General features: G+C 33.9%; 1 protein-coding gene across 11 annotated transcripts in view; it reads left to right on the top strand.

The window, feature by feature from the left end:
• The window catches only part of APC (APC regulator of WNT signaling pathway), a 131910-nt gene that overhangs the window by 57131 nt on the left and 55233 nt on the right, over window positions 1-19546 (top strand). For 10 of the 11 annotated variants that reach the window (XM_032403862.1, XM_032403861.1, XM_032403857.1 and 7 more), the window contains 4 exons: window positions 5917-6001; window positions 7149-7350; window positions 13143-13251; window positions 15802-15915. In XM_032403862.1, coding sequence (XP_032259753.1) covers window positions 5917-6001; window positions 7149-7350; window positions 13143-13251; window positions 15802-15915 — 510 coding nt within the window. The remainder of the gene's footprint in view (window positions 1-5916; window positions 6002-7148; window positions 7351-13142; window positions 13252-15801; window positions 15916-19546) is intronic. The other variant, XM_032403860.1, reaches the window with a different exon arrangement.

Here is a 19546-nt window from a genome sequence, read left to right as displayed (position 1 = left end):
AGGATTTATAAATACAAATGAATATTCTCTCCTTCAAAATTACATATTAATTTTAAAAGCTGCCATTTCTCAAAACATTTTTTTGAAGATTTTATTTATTTATTTGACAGAGAGAGACACAGCAAGAGAGGGAACACAAGCAGGGGGAATGGGAGAGGGAGAAACAGGCTTCCTGCTGAACAGGGAGCCCGATGCGGGGCTCGATCCCAGGACCCTGAGATCATGACCTGAGCCAAAGGCAGATGCTTAACAACTGAGCCACCCAGGCACTCCTCTCAAAGCATTTTTTAAAATATTTTATTTGGAATTACTTGGCAGTTGTGTCGCATTTTTTAAAAAAACTCTTTGAAATTGAGGACTATTTCTTTTAGGTTGAATGCAGTACTCAGCTCCAGGGAATCATTCCTACTGCAACAACTAAAAAACACTGGATAAAATACAAAAATCATACTTTAAAAGACGTTGGAGAACAGAACTGTGGAGTCATCGAGGACTGTATTAACTAAACTTGATAAGAGGAAAGAGCCCTTTCTAGAATAACTGACATTGCTGGTGATTTTCTTCCCCAGGGGTATTTGTTAATTCTGAGCACAGACTGCTGTTCATTGCTGGCACAAGCAGGACTCCACTGGAAGAAAGAAACTGTTGTAGGTCTTGACAAACATGTGGCCAGATGTGAAGTATTGACATTTTTAGAGGAACCCCAAATGCATGGCTAGTTTTCCCCATGGAACATTGGTTGAGTCTTGTGAAGGATGCTAGGGACAGACTGGGAAAGCTAAATGTTACAAGACAAAGTCCTGCTATGGGAAAGGCACATTACTTTCACACAAGAGGGCTCCTTCTGAAGACATTTACCATATTTTTAACTTTGTGGAGTAGGAAATTAAAGACCCAAGCTCACTACCTTCAAAAGATAGAACTTTTAGGGCTAAGGAGTCAGGCACCACCTGAGAATAAGGCAAAGTGAAATATTCTATAATCTTGCAGTGCTTGAGAGACACAGACTCACCAGACGGAAGGGGCCTGTATTAAACATAGCTGGTTTTCCTTTCAAGATAAATATCAGATTTGAGGTCTGTAGAGGGTAGTACGCTAAGGGCTGAGGAGACAGAAACCTGTATTATTTTCAGTCTAATTTTAGAGACACATTCACAGAACTTGGCAAGTCAAATCAGATGTGAATTTTGCTTGAACTGCACCTGCAGCCCATTTTTAGTTCCTGACTGGATGGAGGAGGTAAGACCCCAATGGTGGAAAGGGCAAACTCTAAAGGAAAATATATCTTAAGTCTCTCTTTTTCTGTATACATAATGATTGGCATACAGCTAAAAGTTCCAAGAAATAGGAAAATGAGTGATCATTAAGAGAACAAATAGTTAATAGAAGCAAATCCAAAGGTGATCTAGATATTGGAATTAGCAAAGATTTTAACTATTATAAATGTCTTAAAAAAATATGAATAAAATGGATGACAATTCAGAAAATTTAGACAAAGAATTGTTATCTATAATAGTCTAAAACCAAAAAATAGTTTTACTAATAATTTATTAGATGGGCTTGTAAACACAGAATTAATAAACTAGTGAGAAGATAAATCTATAGAAAATATCCATACTGAAGCACAGAAAGATAAAAAAAGGGAATAAAAACAGTATGGGGGCGCCTGAGTGGCTTAGTTAAGGGTCTGACTCTTGATTTTGGCTCAGGTCAGGGTCTCAGGGTCATGAGATTGAGCCTTGCACTCAGTGGGAAGTTGGCTTGAGATTCTCCCTCTCCCTCTGCCCCTCACCCCTGCTTGTGAGTGTGTGCGCACACGCACTCTCTCTCTCTCTGGCTCTAAAATAAATATTTTTTTTAAAAAACGGTACGTAAGAGTTATGAGGGACACAGGCAAATAGATACAGGAAATCTGAAGTGTCAGAAGGGGCAGGGATAGAAAATGGAGCAAAAGTAATATTTAAAGAGATAGTGGCTGAGAATTAGTGTAAAGTTGCAAAGTTATTAAGACAGTGTGGTAATAGGTTAGACTAGTTGACTAGCAGAAATAGAGTGGAGAAAAGTAGCTGCATATATGGGGTTACTTGATTTATGACCAAGGCATCCCTGCATTTCAGTGGGGAAAAGGGGGTCTTTTCAATAAGTGGTACAGGAGCAATTAAATATTTGCATAAAGAAAAAGAAAAAAAAGGATCTCAGAGCCCTACCTCATAATATATGCAAAAATTAATTCAAGATGGATTATAGACCTAAGTGTGAAAGACAAAATAGTGGCTTCCAGAAGGAAACATGGAGAACAGCTTCATGTTTTTAGGTAGGCAAAGATTTCTTAAACAGAATGACAAAGCACTAAACATAAAAGAAAAAACTGATACATTAAAACCAAGATCTTTTGTAGTGCTTTTAAAAGCAGATACAAGATAATATCTTTGTGACCTTGGGATAGGCAAGATTTCTTAGGACACATAAAGGACTAAACATAAAAGAATAAAGATGTAAAATGGACTTCACCAAATTAAAAACTAAATTTAAATTAAAATCTTTTCAAAAGACTTCATTAAGAAAATGAAAAGGCAAGCCATGGACTGGAAGAAAATGTTTATAATACATTTATCTAACAGAACTCAGTACAGAATATATAAAGAATTTTTGCAAACCAATAACCAAAGAAAGTCCAATTTTTAAAATATGGCCAAAGTTTGTAAAGACAATTCAAAAAGGGAGATAAATGGCCAGTAAGCACATAAAAGGGATTCTATATCCTTCATCATCAGGGAAATACAAATGTTATTTCTCTTCACTCAAATCGCTAAAATTTAAAAGACTGATCATGCCAACTGTGGAACATCAGGATGCTCATACATTGCTGGTAGGAGTATAAAATAGTACAGCCACATTGGAAAACAATTAGGCAGTTTCTTTTAGAGTTAAATCCTATGACTTAGCATTCAGACTCCCAGATATGTACTCGAGAAGTGAGTACATATGTTCACTAAAAGATACGTGCAAGAATGTGCATAGTAGCGTTCTTCATAATGGCCTATAACATGTAACAACCAAAATGCCCATCAAGAGGATAAAGGATAAATCAATTAGGATATATTCATATGGTGGACTACTACACAGCATTAAAAAACAATTAACTGATACATACAACAGCATGGGTGAATCTCATATTTGGTGAGCAAAAAACATGAGACACAAAAGACTGTATGTTGTATGATTCCATTTATATGAAGTTCACAAACATGCCAAATTAACTGAAAGTCTTTAAAAAAAATTTTAAACCTTAAATTTCAATAATTTTATTTACCTTTATGGTTACAACTTTTATCAATAGATTTCTAACAATATGTATAGAAACTTTTTTTTAAAACTCTTAATACAAATTGTGCATATTTAATATTTTTTAAAATTAGGAAGTAGGGACAAAAAGCTACCACATCACCCATTAAAAATCCTTTTTGTATTCTTTTTTAAATCAGAGGTAACCTTTGACAGTGTATATATTTTTCTCTCTGAACATTCTGTGCAGGCATGCATTTGATGGGATTATATTTTGCAGCATGCTGTTTAAAACTTTAATATATCGTCATAATCTTGTCATATCATTAAATATTTTGTGATATTATAGTTGCATAGTATTCCATTGTATGGCTAATGCTGTAAGTTTATTTGATTTTTATTGTTGGATGTCCAAGGTTACATGGCCTTTTAATTTGGTTTTGATGTTATTTTAATTTTTTATTATTTTTAGTTTTGAAAAATTAAGTATATGTCCTATGACATGCCAAGGATTTCTTTTGTTGTTTTTGAACTTCTACATCTTTGTACCTTTTCTAAAAACAGTATTTTTTGTAATACCCATTCTTGAAAAATTACAAAACAAGCCAAAAAAAGCCAAAAAATTGCTTATAACCCCACCTTCTTAGAATACCACTGGTAACATCTTGATGATTGTTTTCAGCATCAACATCACCTGGGAACTTGTTGAAAATGAAGGTTTTACTGAATTTACTTACTGAAATGAGCAGTCTGTGTTGTAACTAGTTCTTCAGGTGATTCTGATCCATACTGAAGTTTCAGACCACCATTGTAAACTTTGGAGAAGAATCTTGTATGGAGACCTGATCAGAGCTATGCTTTAAAAGGCTTACTCTAAAAATAATAATAATAATAATAATAATAAATAAAATATAGACTTACTCTGAATACAAAAGTCCTATGCAAGGTAGGACCATATAAGAGATTATTTTAGTAGTTTGGAAGGGTTACTAATCAGGATAATGACAGTAAGACTAGAAAAGAGATGGTTCTAAGAGAAATACTAGAGGTTGAATACAGAATTTGAGAACTAATTGGTGACATGAAGGAGGTGATGCTAAGGATTTGAGTGGGGAAGAAAAGGCTATTTACATTTAACTGACAAGATACAAGGCAAAGAACAAATTGTAGTGGCACAAAATGATAGTTCTGGACATTTACATAGGAAGTGCATATCATCCAGATGTAAAGCATCTATCAGTCAAATTGGGAAAGTGAATCTGAAGTTTGCAAGTGAGGTTAGGATTAGAGACATACAATTTGAAGTTATCTGTGGAAGGGTAGTTGTTGAATTGCAAGGCTGGGGAGTATAAGAAATAGACATAAGATTAAAGGATCACTGAAGGACTACAAGTAGTAGCAGTGGATGGATGGAAGAATTGGGATCCTGAAAAACACAGATAGCCTAGAATGATAGTTCTCGAACTTTATGGAAGCAATGGTGTCCTGAAGTTTAGAGTAGATGTTGTAGAGTACTCTACATTCATTCAAAGATGGCATCCCTGTACAAATTTGTTTCCTGTTCCACAGATGTGATACATTTCAGCCATAATAATCTGAACATGGTATCAGTCACCTCCATGTTCCTGTATCTACTTACTGAAGCCTTTCAACCTCCAACGTGGTCTATTATTTGAAAGTCAGATCTTAAGACCACGGTCTATTTCTTGTTAACATAGGCATTCTTTTTTAATGCCAGTCATGTCACTGTCAAGGTAAACCAGTAAAGTTGTCTTTGCTGCATTCATTCACTTTTTGAAAGATTTCCTTTTTCATCTGATTATGGATCATTTTTCATTTTGGAGAATACTGCCCATAGTTACAAGGTCATAAACATTCAAGAACATTGTCTTGCATTTGGAAACCTAATTGGCCAAAAAAGACTTTGCTGGAAACTTGAATGGAATGCCCCGAAATAGAAAAGATATAACATAAATTATTATTAAGGAACATGCAGAAAAACTGGTGGAAAATGACAGTTTCCAACATTCTTTGAGGAAAATTTATCAAGAGAAGGATTTAAATGGGAAAGGACATAATGGCATCAAAAGTCAGGAGGCAGTGAGCATACAGTTATTTCAGTATCTGCTGAATGTAATTCGGTATGCTAGTAGTAATACTTAAATATGGTATATAAAAGCTTGAATATGTATTAGGGTGTTAAATAAAACAGCATATTATAATTGTTAATTTGGGGTTTTTTCATGGTCATATTGGTGCAAGCTTCAGAGACGTGGATTCTAAACACATAACTAGCTTTTATAGCTTGGATAGGGCTTTGAGTCTTGATTGACCCATATGAAAAATGAGAATTCACCTTGTTGTATGTTTTAAAAGTTAGGGATAATGTATCTTATGGAGGCTCCCCATAATCTCCATTATCACAAAATATCACTATTGTCGGGATATAATTTATTATTCATAATTATTAATAGATAATATGTGTAAAGTGCTTTATAGGTTAAGATATATTTTCACATTGATCTGAAACTTTTTTCCCCAGCACACCTAAATGTCAAGAAACTTCGAATCATATCTTCAAGAAGTTATTAAGAGTTTTGTTATGGTAATATATTGTATTCTTTTTTGCAGGAAGTACTTAAACAACTACAAGGAAGTATTGAAGATGAAGCTATGGCTTCTTCTGGACAGATTGATTTATTAGAGCGTCTCAAAGGTAGATTTTTTTTAAAAGTTTTAAAATAATTTTTTAAGCTCCACTTGTCAACTTTAGGTGTGTATATCCAAATACAGGTTCTCTTGATTTGAATGTTGCTTTCAGTTTTCTTGCTTTCAAACATTGCTTGACATATATTATCTGGTTTCTCACAGCTAATGTATTAATTCTTCTCTTACTGAAGTTAAAATTATGTCACTACAAATACCATAATATATATCAGCCTTATCTATTAGGATTTAGTTGTTAAAATACAGATATGTAAACTGTGTATTTACTTGTCATTCCTTCAGTTAAACATTTAACTGGCTTTAAATCAACTACTTTAGATTCCTTATTTGATCATTTTTAGCTCTTTTTAAAGCTCATTGCTGTTCTGCCAGTCACTATATAGACCTTGAGTAAGCTGTACACCACAGACTGGGCCTATTGCCTTAGTTGAAAGAATAGTGTCCTCTCTTCCATCCAGGATAGAATTGCTTTATCTTTTCAGATATATAAGCTGATCATATGCAATTTTTAGTAGAATTTTAAAAAATCTTTCTCATTTTGTTGCTTAAAAATTCAAATATCAAAACAGGGAAAGTGCTTGATTATTATAATTGAAACTAGACTGAGAAATTACCTTTGGGTCCTAAAATATATTATTATTTAGCAGGAATCTAAGGAAAGATATTTTGTCTGATTTTCCTTTAACATACTCTTTTCCCCCCTTGACTCAAGCTACTTTGGAGGGAAAGTTTAGTCATTCTCTTCCTAAATAATTGTTTATTCAATCATGTGTATTTGTGGTTCCTCTGTTAAAAATTTAGAGTTGCAGTGAACACTTTTTTTTAATGATTTGATATTTGTATATATTTCAATTCTACCTGGAACCAGAAGTCAGTGACTATCTCACAGCATCAACATTTGTGATAAGGATTCTTTGTTCCCTGCATAAATCTGCTGCTCTATAGCTGCCATAATTTAGTACTTCCACAGGCTTTATGTAATATATATAACGTATATTATATTATAAAATGGGTTCAAATTTGAAGACTGAAATAATGAACCTAATATTTTATTTTTAAGACAATATAATTGCCTAGCAATATTTTAGACCACTTAAAGCAGCTGTTATATAAAAACTTGTCTCTCTTTCATTTAGAACTTAACTTAGATAGCAGTAATTTCCCTGGAGTGAAACTACGGTCAAAAATGTCCCTCCGTTCTTATGGAAGCCGTGAAGGATCTGTATCTAGTCGTTCAGGAGAGTGCAGTCCTGTTCCTATGGGCTCATTTCCAAGAAGAGGGTTTGTAAACGGAAGCAGAGAAAATACCGGTTATTTAGAAGAACTTGAGAAAGAGAGGTAAATTTTCTTCATTAAGTTGTAAACTTGTATACTCCAGTGTTTACTATTATTTTGTCATTTTGTAATAAAAGATAGGAATTATGAAGCATGTATGGCAGATGATCAGTAACACTTAAGGGAGTATTTTACACTTATTCAAAGATAGTATGTTACTGATCATACTTATATTAAATCTAAAACTGTAAAGAGGCAATATTAAATATGAAAATGTAGGGGCGCCTGGGTGGCTCAGTTGGTTAAGCGACTGTCTTCAGCTCAGGTCATGATCCCAGGGTCCTGGGATCGAGCCCCGCATCAGGCTCCTTGCTCGGCGGGAAGCCTGCTTCTCTCTCTCCCACTCCCCCTGCTTGTGTTCCCTCTCTCACTGTCTCTCTCTCTCTCTCTGTCAATTAAATAAATAAATAAAATCTTAAAAAAATAAAGAAAGAAAGAAATATGAAAATGTAAAGGAGACAATTCTTGGGATTCTAAGAGACTTGTACTTTGTTACTTAAATACTTCAAATGTGGGGCACCTGGGTGGCTCAGATGGTTAAGCACCTGCCTTCGGCTCAGGTCACGATACCAGGGTCCTGGAATCGAGCCCCACATCAGGCTCCTGGCTCAGTGGGGAGCCCGCTTCTCCCTCTCCCTCTGCCTCTCCCTCTGCTCATGCTCTCTCTCTCTCTCTCATATCTCTGTGACTCAAATGAATAAATAAAATCTTTAAAAAAAAAAAATACTTCAGATGCCCTGTACATTGAGTAAGCACATGATCACAATAGTTAGGTCACATTAAAATATGTAACTGATTTTTAATTGAGTTACCTTTTGAAATAAATTAACTAGAGAACCAGTATGAGGTAACTGTTTCCATTAGGGAAAGCCTGTTACAAGTGGCCACAAATGTAACATTTCTTAATTTATCAGTTCCAGTGTCTTAAAAAAACATTGTTTGTTAATATATATTATCTGGTTTCTCACAGCTAATGTATTAATTCTTCTCTTACTGAAGTTAAAATTATCTCACTATAAATACCAGAATACGTATCATTATCAAGAACTTTGTCAAATGTTGTGTAAAAGATTATGAATTCCTTAATGCATGAATAACATTATTTTTATACTCCTAAAAGTTCTATTAAACATTCAGGAACGTTAAAATGTATAAACATTACATATTAGCTCTGGGACCTTGGTCATGTCCTTAAATTTTGTGTCGTTTTCTCCTGTAAAATAGGGATATGGTTCTACCTTGCACAGTTTTGAAAAGTGGTTATTAGTGTAATAATGTCCAGCATATCTAAGTAAAAGGCAAAAGATCTTTTACTACTTTCCCTCTGGTTTTCGGTGCGTCTGTAAAAATAGGGTAATCTTCTGGACCAGAAGTAGTGTTAAGCTTTCTTTCATCTTGAGTTTACATGAGTCTCTGTGTCATACCTTGCTTGAACCAGGACTATTTCTGTCTGATGGTATAGGAAACACTATCGTGAATAGTAAGAAGCTAACTGGGGTCCACAGTCTTCCATCTGTTGTCCTCTTTGAGCTCTGTGAAGAGACAAAGGGCATGTGAGCATACCGCCTTTCCTAGGAACTTGCTTTGCTTCATGTAGATAAAGTCCCAAGTTTATTAGCAGAGAGAGAAGAGAGTATGTGTGTGTGTGTAGTTCTGATATATCTTGGGCCCTCTTGGTTCTCACTGTTTTGGAGGGAGGTAAATTGAGTCCTTGCATATATGACAGAATCATTATTTTGCTCTCATGCTCGATTGATAGTTTAGATAGGTCTAGGCTCAAACTCATTTTCCTTCTTCATTATCAATGTCTTTGATGAGAAATTTAATACAAACCTGATTCTCATTCCTTTGAAGGTCATCATTTTTCTTCTTTAGAAGTCTTTAGAATGCCTCAGTATATGAGTTTTCTTCATTCATCATGCTGGGTACTCACTGTGCCCTTTTAATCTGGAAATTTACTTTCTTCAGCTTTTGGAAAATTCTGTTATGTTATTTCTTTGATGGTTTTCTCCCCTGTTTTTCTATTCTTTCTTTCCCTCTCTTAAGTCATAGATATACTCTCTGTCTCTTTTTTTCTTGTTTTCTATATTACCCAAGATAAGTGCTAGAAAGTAGTCAGGGCAGGGTTCAAACCCAGCTACACAGCTCCATAACCTTTTTGAACCTCAGTTTTCCAGTCTGAAGAGTGAGCCTAAGAATAACTACCTCAAAGGATGTAGTGAAGATTAAATTAGATTAAAAAAAAAAAATACTTAGCACTATGTCTAGTACTTAGAACATTCAATAAATGTAAGCTATTATCATGTTAGCTATTCGCTCATTTAACAAATATTTATTAAATGCCTAGTACATATATGCCATGCTCTTTTAGGTGACCCTAAGTTAGCTAGAGGACTAATATAACACAATACTTATATTTTAAAGAAGACTGTTAACAATCACTAAAAAAAGTCTAAACCATAAAGACCTACCTGCCTTGAGGTCTAGACCTGTTTTCAGTTCTGAGCCTTAAGCACTGTGATCAACCACTATCATTTAACCACTTGTTAACAACATTTTGGCTCAAAACACTGTAACCTTGGCTTCCCCAGAGCGTTTTTCCATAGTTCCACCTTAAACTTGACAATAACAGGTTGTCCCTATTCTCCGTAGCCTCCCTATCACTGCACCACCACCACTAGCTGGCCTATCAGTTTAAGCACTTATGACACCCAGCTCTTATTTAATGAGCCTATTTATTGTAGAATAATCAGAGGAAATAGTAGCATCACCATTTGTTCCCCAGCTAAGTCCTGGTAGGTCCTGCAGTTCTCACCAGGGAGCACTGAAAAATAGAATCAGAGCTCATCTTTATGCCAGCTTGTGAGAGGGGTTTAGGCTTTCTATGGTGTTTTCTCCTGCTTCTGTTGTCAGAAATGGGAGGGAGGAGGCAGCTTCTCATTGGTCTGCACTGCCCCCAAGGTTGCTACATCATAAGCAGGGGCTTACTGTCTTCCCATGGATTCCCTCACTGTTCCAGTTGCCACATCAAAAATGAAGGCTTATTTCTTATTTTTTTTTTATTGTTTCTCAGTAAAGGAAAGGGAATTTTAGCAAGAATATAACCTTCCACGTACTCATATGCATGCATATTTTGCAAAACAATATAATCAAACAGAATTTTAAAGTAACAGTGTTAGAGTGGGGATCATCTCTGTAAATGAGCAAACTCCAGAAGTGGTAATAGAAAATATCCACAAATTTGACTGCATAAAAATCAAAATTTTCTACATGACAAAAACATTATAAACAAAATTAAAAGACAAGTGATAAACAGAGAAAATGTATTTAAAGCCCATATAACCAACAAAGTACAATCATTCGTAATATCGATGAGGTCCTATAAATAAGTAAGAAAAAGTTATAGGCAAGGAAACACAAATGGTTTTTAAACTTGAAAAAAATGCTTAACCTTACACTAAAAGAAACCAAACCATAATATATATAATAATATATATATATAATATACTGTTTAAAAAAACTAAATATGCAAAAATAAAGTTTGATGAAACATTTATATTGGTGAAAGTGGTAGGGGCATAAATTGGTACAATATCTAATAAGAGCAGTAAGTTAAAAATGTACATACCCTAGGAATTTATCTTATATACATGCTTGCACATTTGTGAAATGGGGTTATATATAAGCATATTCAGTGCAGCATTGTTGATAATAGCAAAGGATTAGAAAGGCCCTATATACCCTCTAAAACGAAACTAGTTATAGTGTATCCCATTATGGATTCATGCATACTATACAGCTAGCAAAAAATATGTAGGACCTTTTTATGTTATGACACAGAATGATCTCCCAAGATAGATTTTTTTAAGTGAAAAAAAAGTTTATAGGACAATACATAGAATACTATGCTACTGTTCATGTTTAAAAATGTACATGTAAGTGTACACATAGATCTTTGCATTTTTAATAGAATCTCTCTGGAAATATACACAAAAAAATGATACTAGGTGTCACTGGGAAAGAGACATGTGATAGGAAATCATAGACTTTTTGTACCTACTGAGTTTTATCCCATGAACACCCTTATTTTGCATTTATGTTTAAAATGATCAGATATAGAGAACTTGATATAAAATATTATTGAGGACATTGATTGGATTGTTCAGGAGTTACATAGCAAATTCATCTTCAAATTCCAAACTAAGAAAAAGTTTCTCTCTCTCAGAATAACTTCTCATTACGACACAGTGACAATATCTTTTTTAAAGTTTCTGCAACTAGGGGTGCCTGGGTGGCTCAGTCATTAAGCGTCTGCCTTCGGCTCAGGTCATGATCCCAGGGTCCTGGGATCGAGTCCCGCATCAGCAGGAAGCCCGCTTCTCCCTCTCCCGCTCCCCCTGCTTGTGTTCCCTCTCTCGCTGTGTCTCTCTCTGTCAAAGAAATTATTAAAAAAAAAGTTTCTGCAACTAATCTTTTTCTTTTTTTTTTAATTCTAATATAGTTAACATATAGTGTTATGTTAGTTTCAGGTAGACAATATATAGTGATTCGCCAATTCTATACATTAGTGAGTGCTCATCATGATAGGTGTACTCTTAATCCCCTTCACCTATTCCAACCATCCCCCTACTGGCCTCCCCTCTGGTAACCATCAGTTCATTCTCTACAGTCTGTTTTTTTGGTTTGTCTCTTTGTTTGTTTGTTGTGTTCCCTAAATTCCATGTGAGTGAAATCATACGGTATTTGTCTTTTTCTGACTTATTTCACTTAGCATTATACTCTCTAGATCCAGCCATGTTGTTGCAAATGGCAAGATTTCATTCTTTTTTATGGCTGAGTAATATTCCGTAGTATGCGTGCATGTGTGTGTGTTTGGGTATGCCTTTATATATATATAAAGAATATGTGGGTATACATACATATATATCCATTCTTCTTTATCCATTCATCTATTGATGGACCTTGAGTTGCTTCCATGATTTGGCTATTGTAAATAATGCTGCAATAAACATAGGGGTGCATATATCTTTTTGAATTAGTGTTTTCATATTTTTAATTTTTTGAGGAACCTCTATACTGTTTTCCATAGTGGCTGCACGAGTTTGCATTCCCACCAACAGTGCACGAAGGTTCCTTTTTCTCCACATCTGCGCCAACACTTGTTTCTTGTGTTTTTGACTTTAGCCATTCTGTCAGATGTGAGGTGATATCTTATTGTAGTTTTGATTTGCATTTCCCTGATGATGAGTGATGTTGAGCATCTTTTCATGTGTCACTTGGCCATCTGGATGTCTTCTTTGGAGAAATGCACAGTGACAAAGTATTTCTTATTATTTTGGCTGCTGAGAAGTTGAAAGCCACATCTGTGTCCAGTGCAGTGGCTTCCTATACTCTCAGTTTGTTTTTTGTGTAACTACTGCTTTTTTGTACTCCTCTATTATACTTTTTATTTTTATATTAATTTTGGGTTTTGTTATATCTGTACTTTTTTCTGTAAACCATCATCATATTCTCAGACTGCAAATAAAGTGAAGAAAGCCTTTGGTTGAAATGTAAATATTCTAGTAAGGATGTTGAGTATCTTATTTAGGTGAAAAAGTAAAAACTTTTTAATACTTAAATTTTAATGATTATAATATTCTAAGTCCCGCCTTCAAAAATCCAAAATAAATAAATGTTCCACGTATTCATTATTAATACTATAGTTTAAATAGAGAACATGACAATTACAACTGATAAGAATTACTGTTATGTACTCTTAGCATTGTGTAAACTTACCTTTTTTTAATAAACAGATCATTACTTCTTGCTGATCTTGACAAAGAAGAAAAGGAAAAAGACTGGTATTATGCTCAACTTCAGAATCTCACTAAAAGAATAGATAGTCTCCCTTTAACCGAAAATGTAAGTAACTTAGCATTATGACCTACTTTAGGCTTTAATAACTTTGATCTTTTAAAAGTATCTGTGTTACTCATTTAAAAATTTCAGGATAATTGCATTTTTACTTATTTGTAAACTGTAATATATTTTATCTTTATCTTAACTTTAAACTCAAATATATAATAATGAATTTTTGTTTGTAAATAATGTAAAGGTGATAAAACTTCATTATGCTCAAGCAAATACTTACTTTAAGCCCCCAATTAAGAAAATCTATTAAGTTTGAATTCTTAAGGACTCAGGATTCAACTAGGCAACTGGTTTTTTATTCTGTCTAGTGAATTACCAAACATACTCTGTAGAAATGTTTATTACCATCTATCTTTTGAACCAAATTACATACCATATAGTTTTTGCAATAAAAGCATCTTTGAAGATAATTTGAGTGCTATTCCAGTTCTTATAAGTGACAAAATCTTTTGGCAAGGATCTTGGGACTTTTTACAAGTACTAAAATGTGTTTGTTTTGCAAATATAACTATGTGAAAAAGAATTTAATCTTGTCAGCCTTTCCTTCCCCACCTAAACTCTCATGTCAACTATTTTACTCATGGGTGACACATGTAAGAACGTTTCTGAATGTTCTGGAATACATTAATAATTTTAAGCAAGATTGTATTTTAACTGACTATTGTCCGTAAATATTTCTTATAATTTTTAAAAAGAGAAAAAATAGGGTAATTAAAATATATTGTCCTCTGTTAGCTTAGATTTTTCATTTTCTAACAGCACTTTTGAGAGGACATAATAAATGAAAAACAAAAGTAGAAAGAAGGAACACTTTCAAAACATGTACTTAACCAGATTTCCTGAGTGATCATTGTCTGGCAGAGCTAGAACCAGAAACTTAGGTGCATAGTCTCCTAGAACAATCAGACAAGGTTTTGAGAAGAAGAGAAAGGATCCCTTTTCCTGACAATGTCCTTGACATCTTCCTGGGTGTTAAAGAGACCCAGATAGTGAAAGAACAGTTAATGAAGAGTTCTTGGATTAGGAACATAACAAGGAATAGGAATTCAGGAAGGTTTGGTGGGATTTTTACTCTTAAATAAAAAGTACCTAAGCATAGTTTTGCTTACCATTCACACTGATAATTAGAATGTACAAAATTTAGAGTCCTATTGTCTGCATGCAGTCAGGTTTAGGAAAGAGCTCAGATGTATGTGATAACTTGAGAGCAGTTGGTTAATATCTGAAACAAAGATGAGTTGTCAAATAAACTGTTCCCGTATTTATTAAATAATCGTATTTATTTAATAGTGTATATAAGACATTATAGACTATTTGGCAACATAACCAGGTGTAAACTGCTTGTGTGTCATAAGTATTGCGAAGCAAGTTAAGAACACTTCCATATGGAAATATTATCAGGATATTAAACATTACTTTTAAAACATCAGATCTAAACCACGTTATTACAACATACTTTGTCATGTTCACCTTTTTTTTTGCAGGGGGTTTTGGAAAGTGAAGGATAAGTAAGTGGAGTTAAAGCTGTCTCATTGGGAATTAGAAATAACATACAGACTGTTTCATCTGTTTGCAACCCATAATTTGGGTATGCCTATAGGTATACATTATCTGTAGAATGTCATCTGCGTTATTGCAAGGGAAAAGGATGAGAGGTCCCCTGACTTAACTGACGGTGCAATTTGGAATCCTTGGGCCGACAGAATGTTACTCTGAGTCAGGCACATGTCTCACACAGCTGAGTATATAGAGCATAAAAAATCTATTGCACTTTCTCATTTCCTTCATGGCCCGTTATCATTTAATCAGACTTTTAGCTATTATTACCTCTTGGTGCATGTGTTTATAAGTTTCATTACCTTGTCCTTTTCATCCTTTCGTATGCCTAGCAGTTATCTCAGTGCCTGGAATTTTAATTAGAGGGTTAATTGATTTTTGAATGAATTAACACCCCCTGCAGGCAGAAGTACGTCTTTTTGTTTATTTCACTTTCGGCAAAAAGTTTGTATTGTTTTGCAATTTATGATTATCTGTATTAAATAAAAGCTTTTCCTTATCCCATTTTCTTCGTTAATGGAGAGGTTTTCTCTGTTTAGTCTGCACGTTTATAACAATCCTTAAATTGAGATATAAACTTAAGGATGATGGACTGTTTCTTGACTTTTCTATGTTGTCCACATTAATGTGCTAGTTTTTAATAATTAAAGTATACCTCTTCAGTGCAGAAGATGGGAACTGAAGAAGACTTACCCTAACTGGACCAATTATATATTTTAAGTGAATCAGTACAGTTTAAAGCCATTTGTGGCTGTGGGGCAATAAAAGTGTTTCAACTCAGCATTTTACATCAGGGACCCAGACTGAGCCCAGCACCTATAATCAAATTTTAGGACTCCTTGAAGTAAAAAAATAATCTTGTTATGCTCCATAACTTACATATTTGATATTCATTTTCTTTATTGGTATTTATATGCTTCTTTGCTTTTACTGATAAACACATAACATGAGGTATTAACATTTCAATTTAATTTGTGGTTTTAGTTTTCCTTACAAACAGATATGACCAGAAGACAATTAGAATATGAAGCAAGGCAAATCAGAGTTGCAATGGAAGAACAACTAGGTACTTGCCAGGATATGGAAAAAAGAGCGCAGGTAAATTATTTATTATTAAACTATAAAACAGCACAGGCTAGAGAAGAGCTATTAAGAATGTAATGAATTATAGCTCTGTTAAACATTGATTAAATTTTATTATTAAAGATATTTATAAGTCTACCTTCACTTTGGCACTATTTCAAAATAATAATTTATCATGGCTGCTGGGCAACATAACCAATGTTCACATAATTCTGCCTCCACCATATTTCATTTCCCTGATACTATTCTGCTCTGCACTGGAATTATAAGAGGGAAAAAGGGTTAAATGCTGGTCATCTGGTAGCTGATAGCTAACTTCACTTCTCCTTTAAGATTTTTACTTCTTGTAATCTAAGTATGTGTAATGACATTCAGAATATTTCACTGCTTTTTAAGTTGTATGCAAAAAAGGGAAGTCCTCATTTAAGGAAAGTAGAAAGGGAATATAGAGAATAGTGGGAAAGGTGAAATGAGTTGGATGGAGAACATTCCCGTATTTCCGCCCTCAGCTGATGTCAAGAAAGAATATTAAATAGCTTTGCTATTTGCTAAGGATTTTCATACATTATTGAATTTAGCACTTTGTGTTTACATAAGTATATTACTGGCTGATGTTTTTAAGCCCTGAGGAGGCTTTGCTGTTTGCCTTGTCTATTTCAAAGCAAGTATGGGCATTTAAAAAAAAAAAAAAAAAAAGGAAAAGTCTTAGGACAAACTGGTAAGAAAACATTATTTGAAAGATTTTATTTAAGGGAATAGTAAATAAAAGGGAGTACATACATTCATATGTATGGTATAAATACATTTTTGTGTTCTAAAAAGTTTATTTGTAGTTTTAAAATCACTAATACAAGACATTTTCCATCCTCAAAGTATAGTCTTTACCTTTTATATGGTAGCTACCTAAACATAATGTATATTCATTTTATGCTACAGTATGGTGTAGACTAAGGAGACACTTAAACACCAGTACCACAGTACCTTTTACAGTCCATACCTGTTAGTTTCACAATGGAGCTAGAGGCTCAACTACCATGCTAGTTAGTTATGCTAGATTTGTATATATATAATATAGTTTTTGTTAATTTCCTCTCACCCCCATTCCAATCAAATTAACGTCTTAAATGCCAAAAGTAAAACTTTAAAAATAAACCTTTTGGGGGCCTTGGGTAGCTCAGTCGGTTAAGCGTCTGACTCTTAGATTCGGCTCAGGCCATGATCTCAGGGTCTTGGGATCCAACCATGTCAGTCTGTACTCAGCAGGGAGTCTGCTTGAGATTCTCTGTCTCCCCATGTCCCTCTGCCCCTCCCCTACTCTCTCTCTCTCTCTAAAATAAATAAATAAATATTTTAAAAAGTAAATAAAAATAAGCCTTTCAATAGAAAATATACATGAATATCTTTCTAATATTGGGGTCAAAAAGGATTTCTTAAACTAGACAAAACACTATTTTTAAAAGAGAAGACATAAATTTCACTATATTAGAATTCAGGATTTATCTTTACCACATACCTTAAAAATATATGAATTTGGGGAAGAATGGTAAATCAGTAAATATATAAGTACAACTAGCAACCTATTTGGGAGAAATTAAATTAGATCCCTAACCCACATCTTGTATAAGAAAAATTACAAATGGATTAAATATCTAAATGTGAAAAATAAACCTGAAATTAATGAAAGAAAATATAGGACAACAAATGTAAATTGTCATAAAATTTTAAAACATTCTGCAGCAGATAAACTAAGGGAAAATTTTTTTTTTTTTTTTTTTTTTTTAAAGATTTTATTTATTTATTTGACAGAGAGAGACACAGCGAGAGAGGGAACACAAGCAGGGGGAATGGGAGAGGGAGAAGCAGGCTTCCCGCAGAGCAGAGAGCCCGATGTGGGGCTCGATCCCAGGACGCTGGGATCATGACCTGAGCCGAAGGCAGACGCTTAACGACTGAGCCACCCAGGCGCCCCTAAGGGAAAATATTTTTAACACATAAAAGGAGAAAGGTCATTATCCCTATAATGTAAGAATTCCTACAACTAATAAGAAAAAGGCAACTCTTTTTAATGGGTAGAGGCTGTAATCAACTTACTGAAAAAAATGCAGATGATTAGTAAACACATACAAATGACTGGTAAACAATTTAGGGAAGTTCAAAATAAAATCCACTCTTGCCCATGCCTATGTGAGATTGTCCGTCTTCAGCTATCCCTGCTAACAGTTTGGTTATTTATTTTTTATTTGTTCAGCACATATTTGGGCATCTAGTATGGTAGCCCCTACTTTCCTGTATACATGCTGGGAAAATGTACACCAAGTTATTAATGGAGATTATTTTGGGGGACTGGGGATTGGTAGGGTGAAAGTTCCTTACACTTCCATTTTACCATAATTTTTTATAATTATATGGATAACAGAGTTTATATGTTTCCTGGTTGATGGACATTTAGGTTGTTTGTAATTTTTCACTGTTAAAACAACTCTGATAAACATACTCGTATCTTGTAAACGTGTGTAAGAATCTCTCTCAGTTAAGAGTCAGCAATCTTTTTCTTAAAGAGTCATAAAAAAATAAATATATTATTCTTTGTGGGCCATATGGTCTCAGTCACAGCTACTCAACTCTGCTTTTGTAGCAAGAAAGCAACCATAGATGATCATCTGTAAGCAAATGGGCATGGTTGTTTCAGTAAAACTTAATTAACAAAACAGATGGCTAATAGGCCCTAATTTGCCAACTTCAGCTCTAGGGTATATACCTAAAAGCATCATTGCTGGCCATAAGGTATGAGTGTTTTGAACTAGTGTTTGCCAAATTGCACTCAAAATGATTTTATCGATTTACACTTCTACTAGTAGTATGTGAGAATCCTGTTTCTTCTGTATGTCTCCAGCCCTTGTGAGTCAGACTTCATAATTAACAGTCAGTGGGCAATGAAACATTAGCTTGTCGTTTTATTTATATTTTCTTGAATACTGCTGAGGTTGAATATCTTCTCATGTATTTATTAGACTTTTGGACATTCTGTTATTTGTTCATCTTTTTCCCATTTTCTATTATGTTAAATGTCTTACTCTTAAATATTTGAGAGATATATTAATATCCTCTTGATACCACTGTGTTATAGATAATACACATCACAACCCCTCCCTGCAAAATCCATTATCTATTTTAGCTTTGTGATAACAAAAATTAGTTTTTGTTATAGAGCTAAATTAAGTATATTGCCATAGTTTTGCTTTCTATGAATTATTTATACATCTTTTCCTATCCTGGAATCGTAAAGTTATCCTCTTATTATTTATAATAGTTATAATGTTTTATTTTTACAATTAGGTCTTTAATTCATCTCCAGCATGCAATTATGTATGTTTTGGAGGTAGGGATCTAATTTTACGTAGATAAACACAAGTGTATATGATTTTTATATGTATATATAGTTATTTAATATATAACTTGAATTTTAAGTAGTATATTGGTTTTTATTAATATATGATCAATTATCTATATAACATATACACAGATATGTGCATATTTATGTTTTTAACTAAATTACCCATTATCTTTATGTGATACTCCACTATTTCCCCATTAATTAGTAATGCCATCTCTGGCATATGGTAAGTTTATATTTGCTGGGTATTTC

This window comes from Phoca vitulina, unplaced genomic scaffold (assembly GCF_004348235.1).
Source record: "Phoca vitulina isolate PV1807 unplaced genomic scaffold, GSC_HSeal_1.0 scaffold6, whole genome shotgun sequence".
NCBI classification, from domain to species: domain Eukaryota; kingdom Metazoa; phylum Chordata; class Mammalia; order Carnivora; family Phocidae; genus Phoca; species Phoca vitulina.
This window is presented reverse-complemented; position numbering and strand designations above follow the sequence as displayed.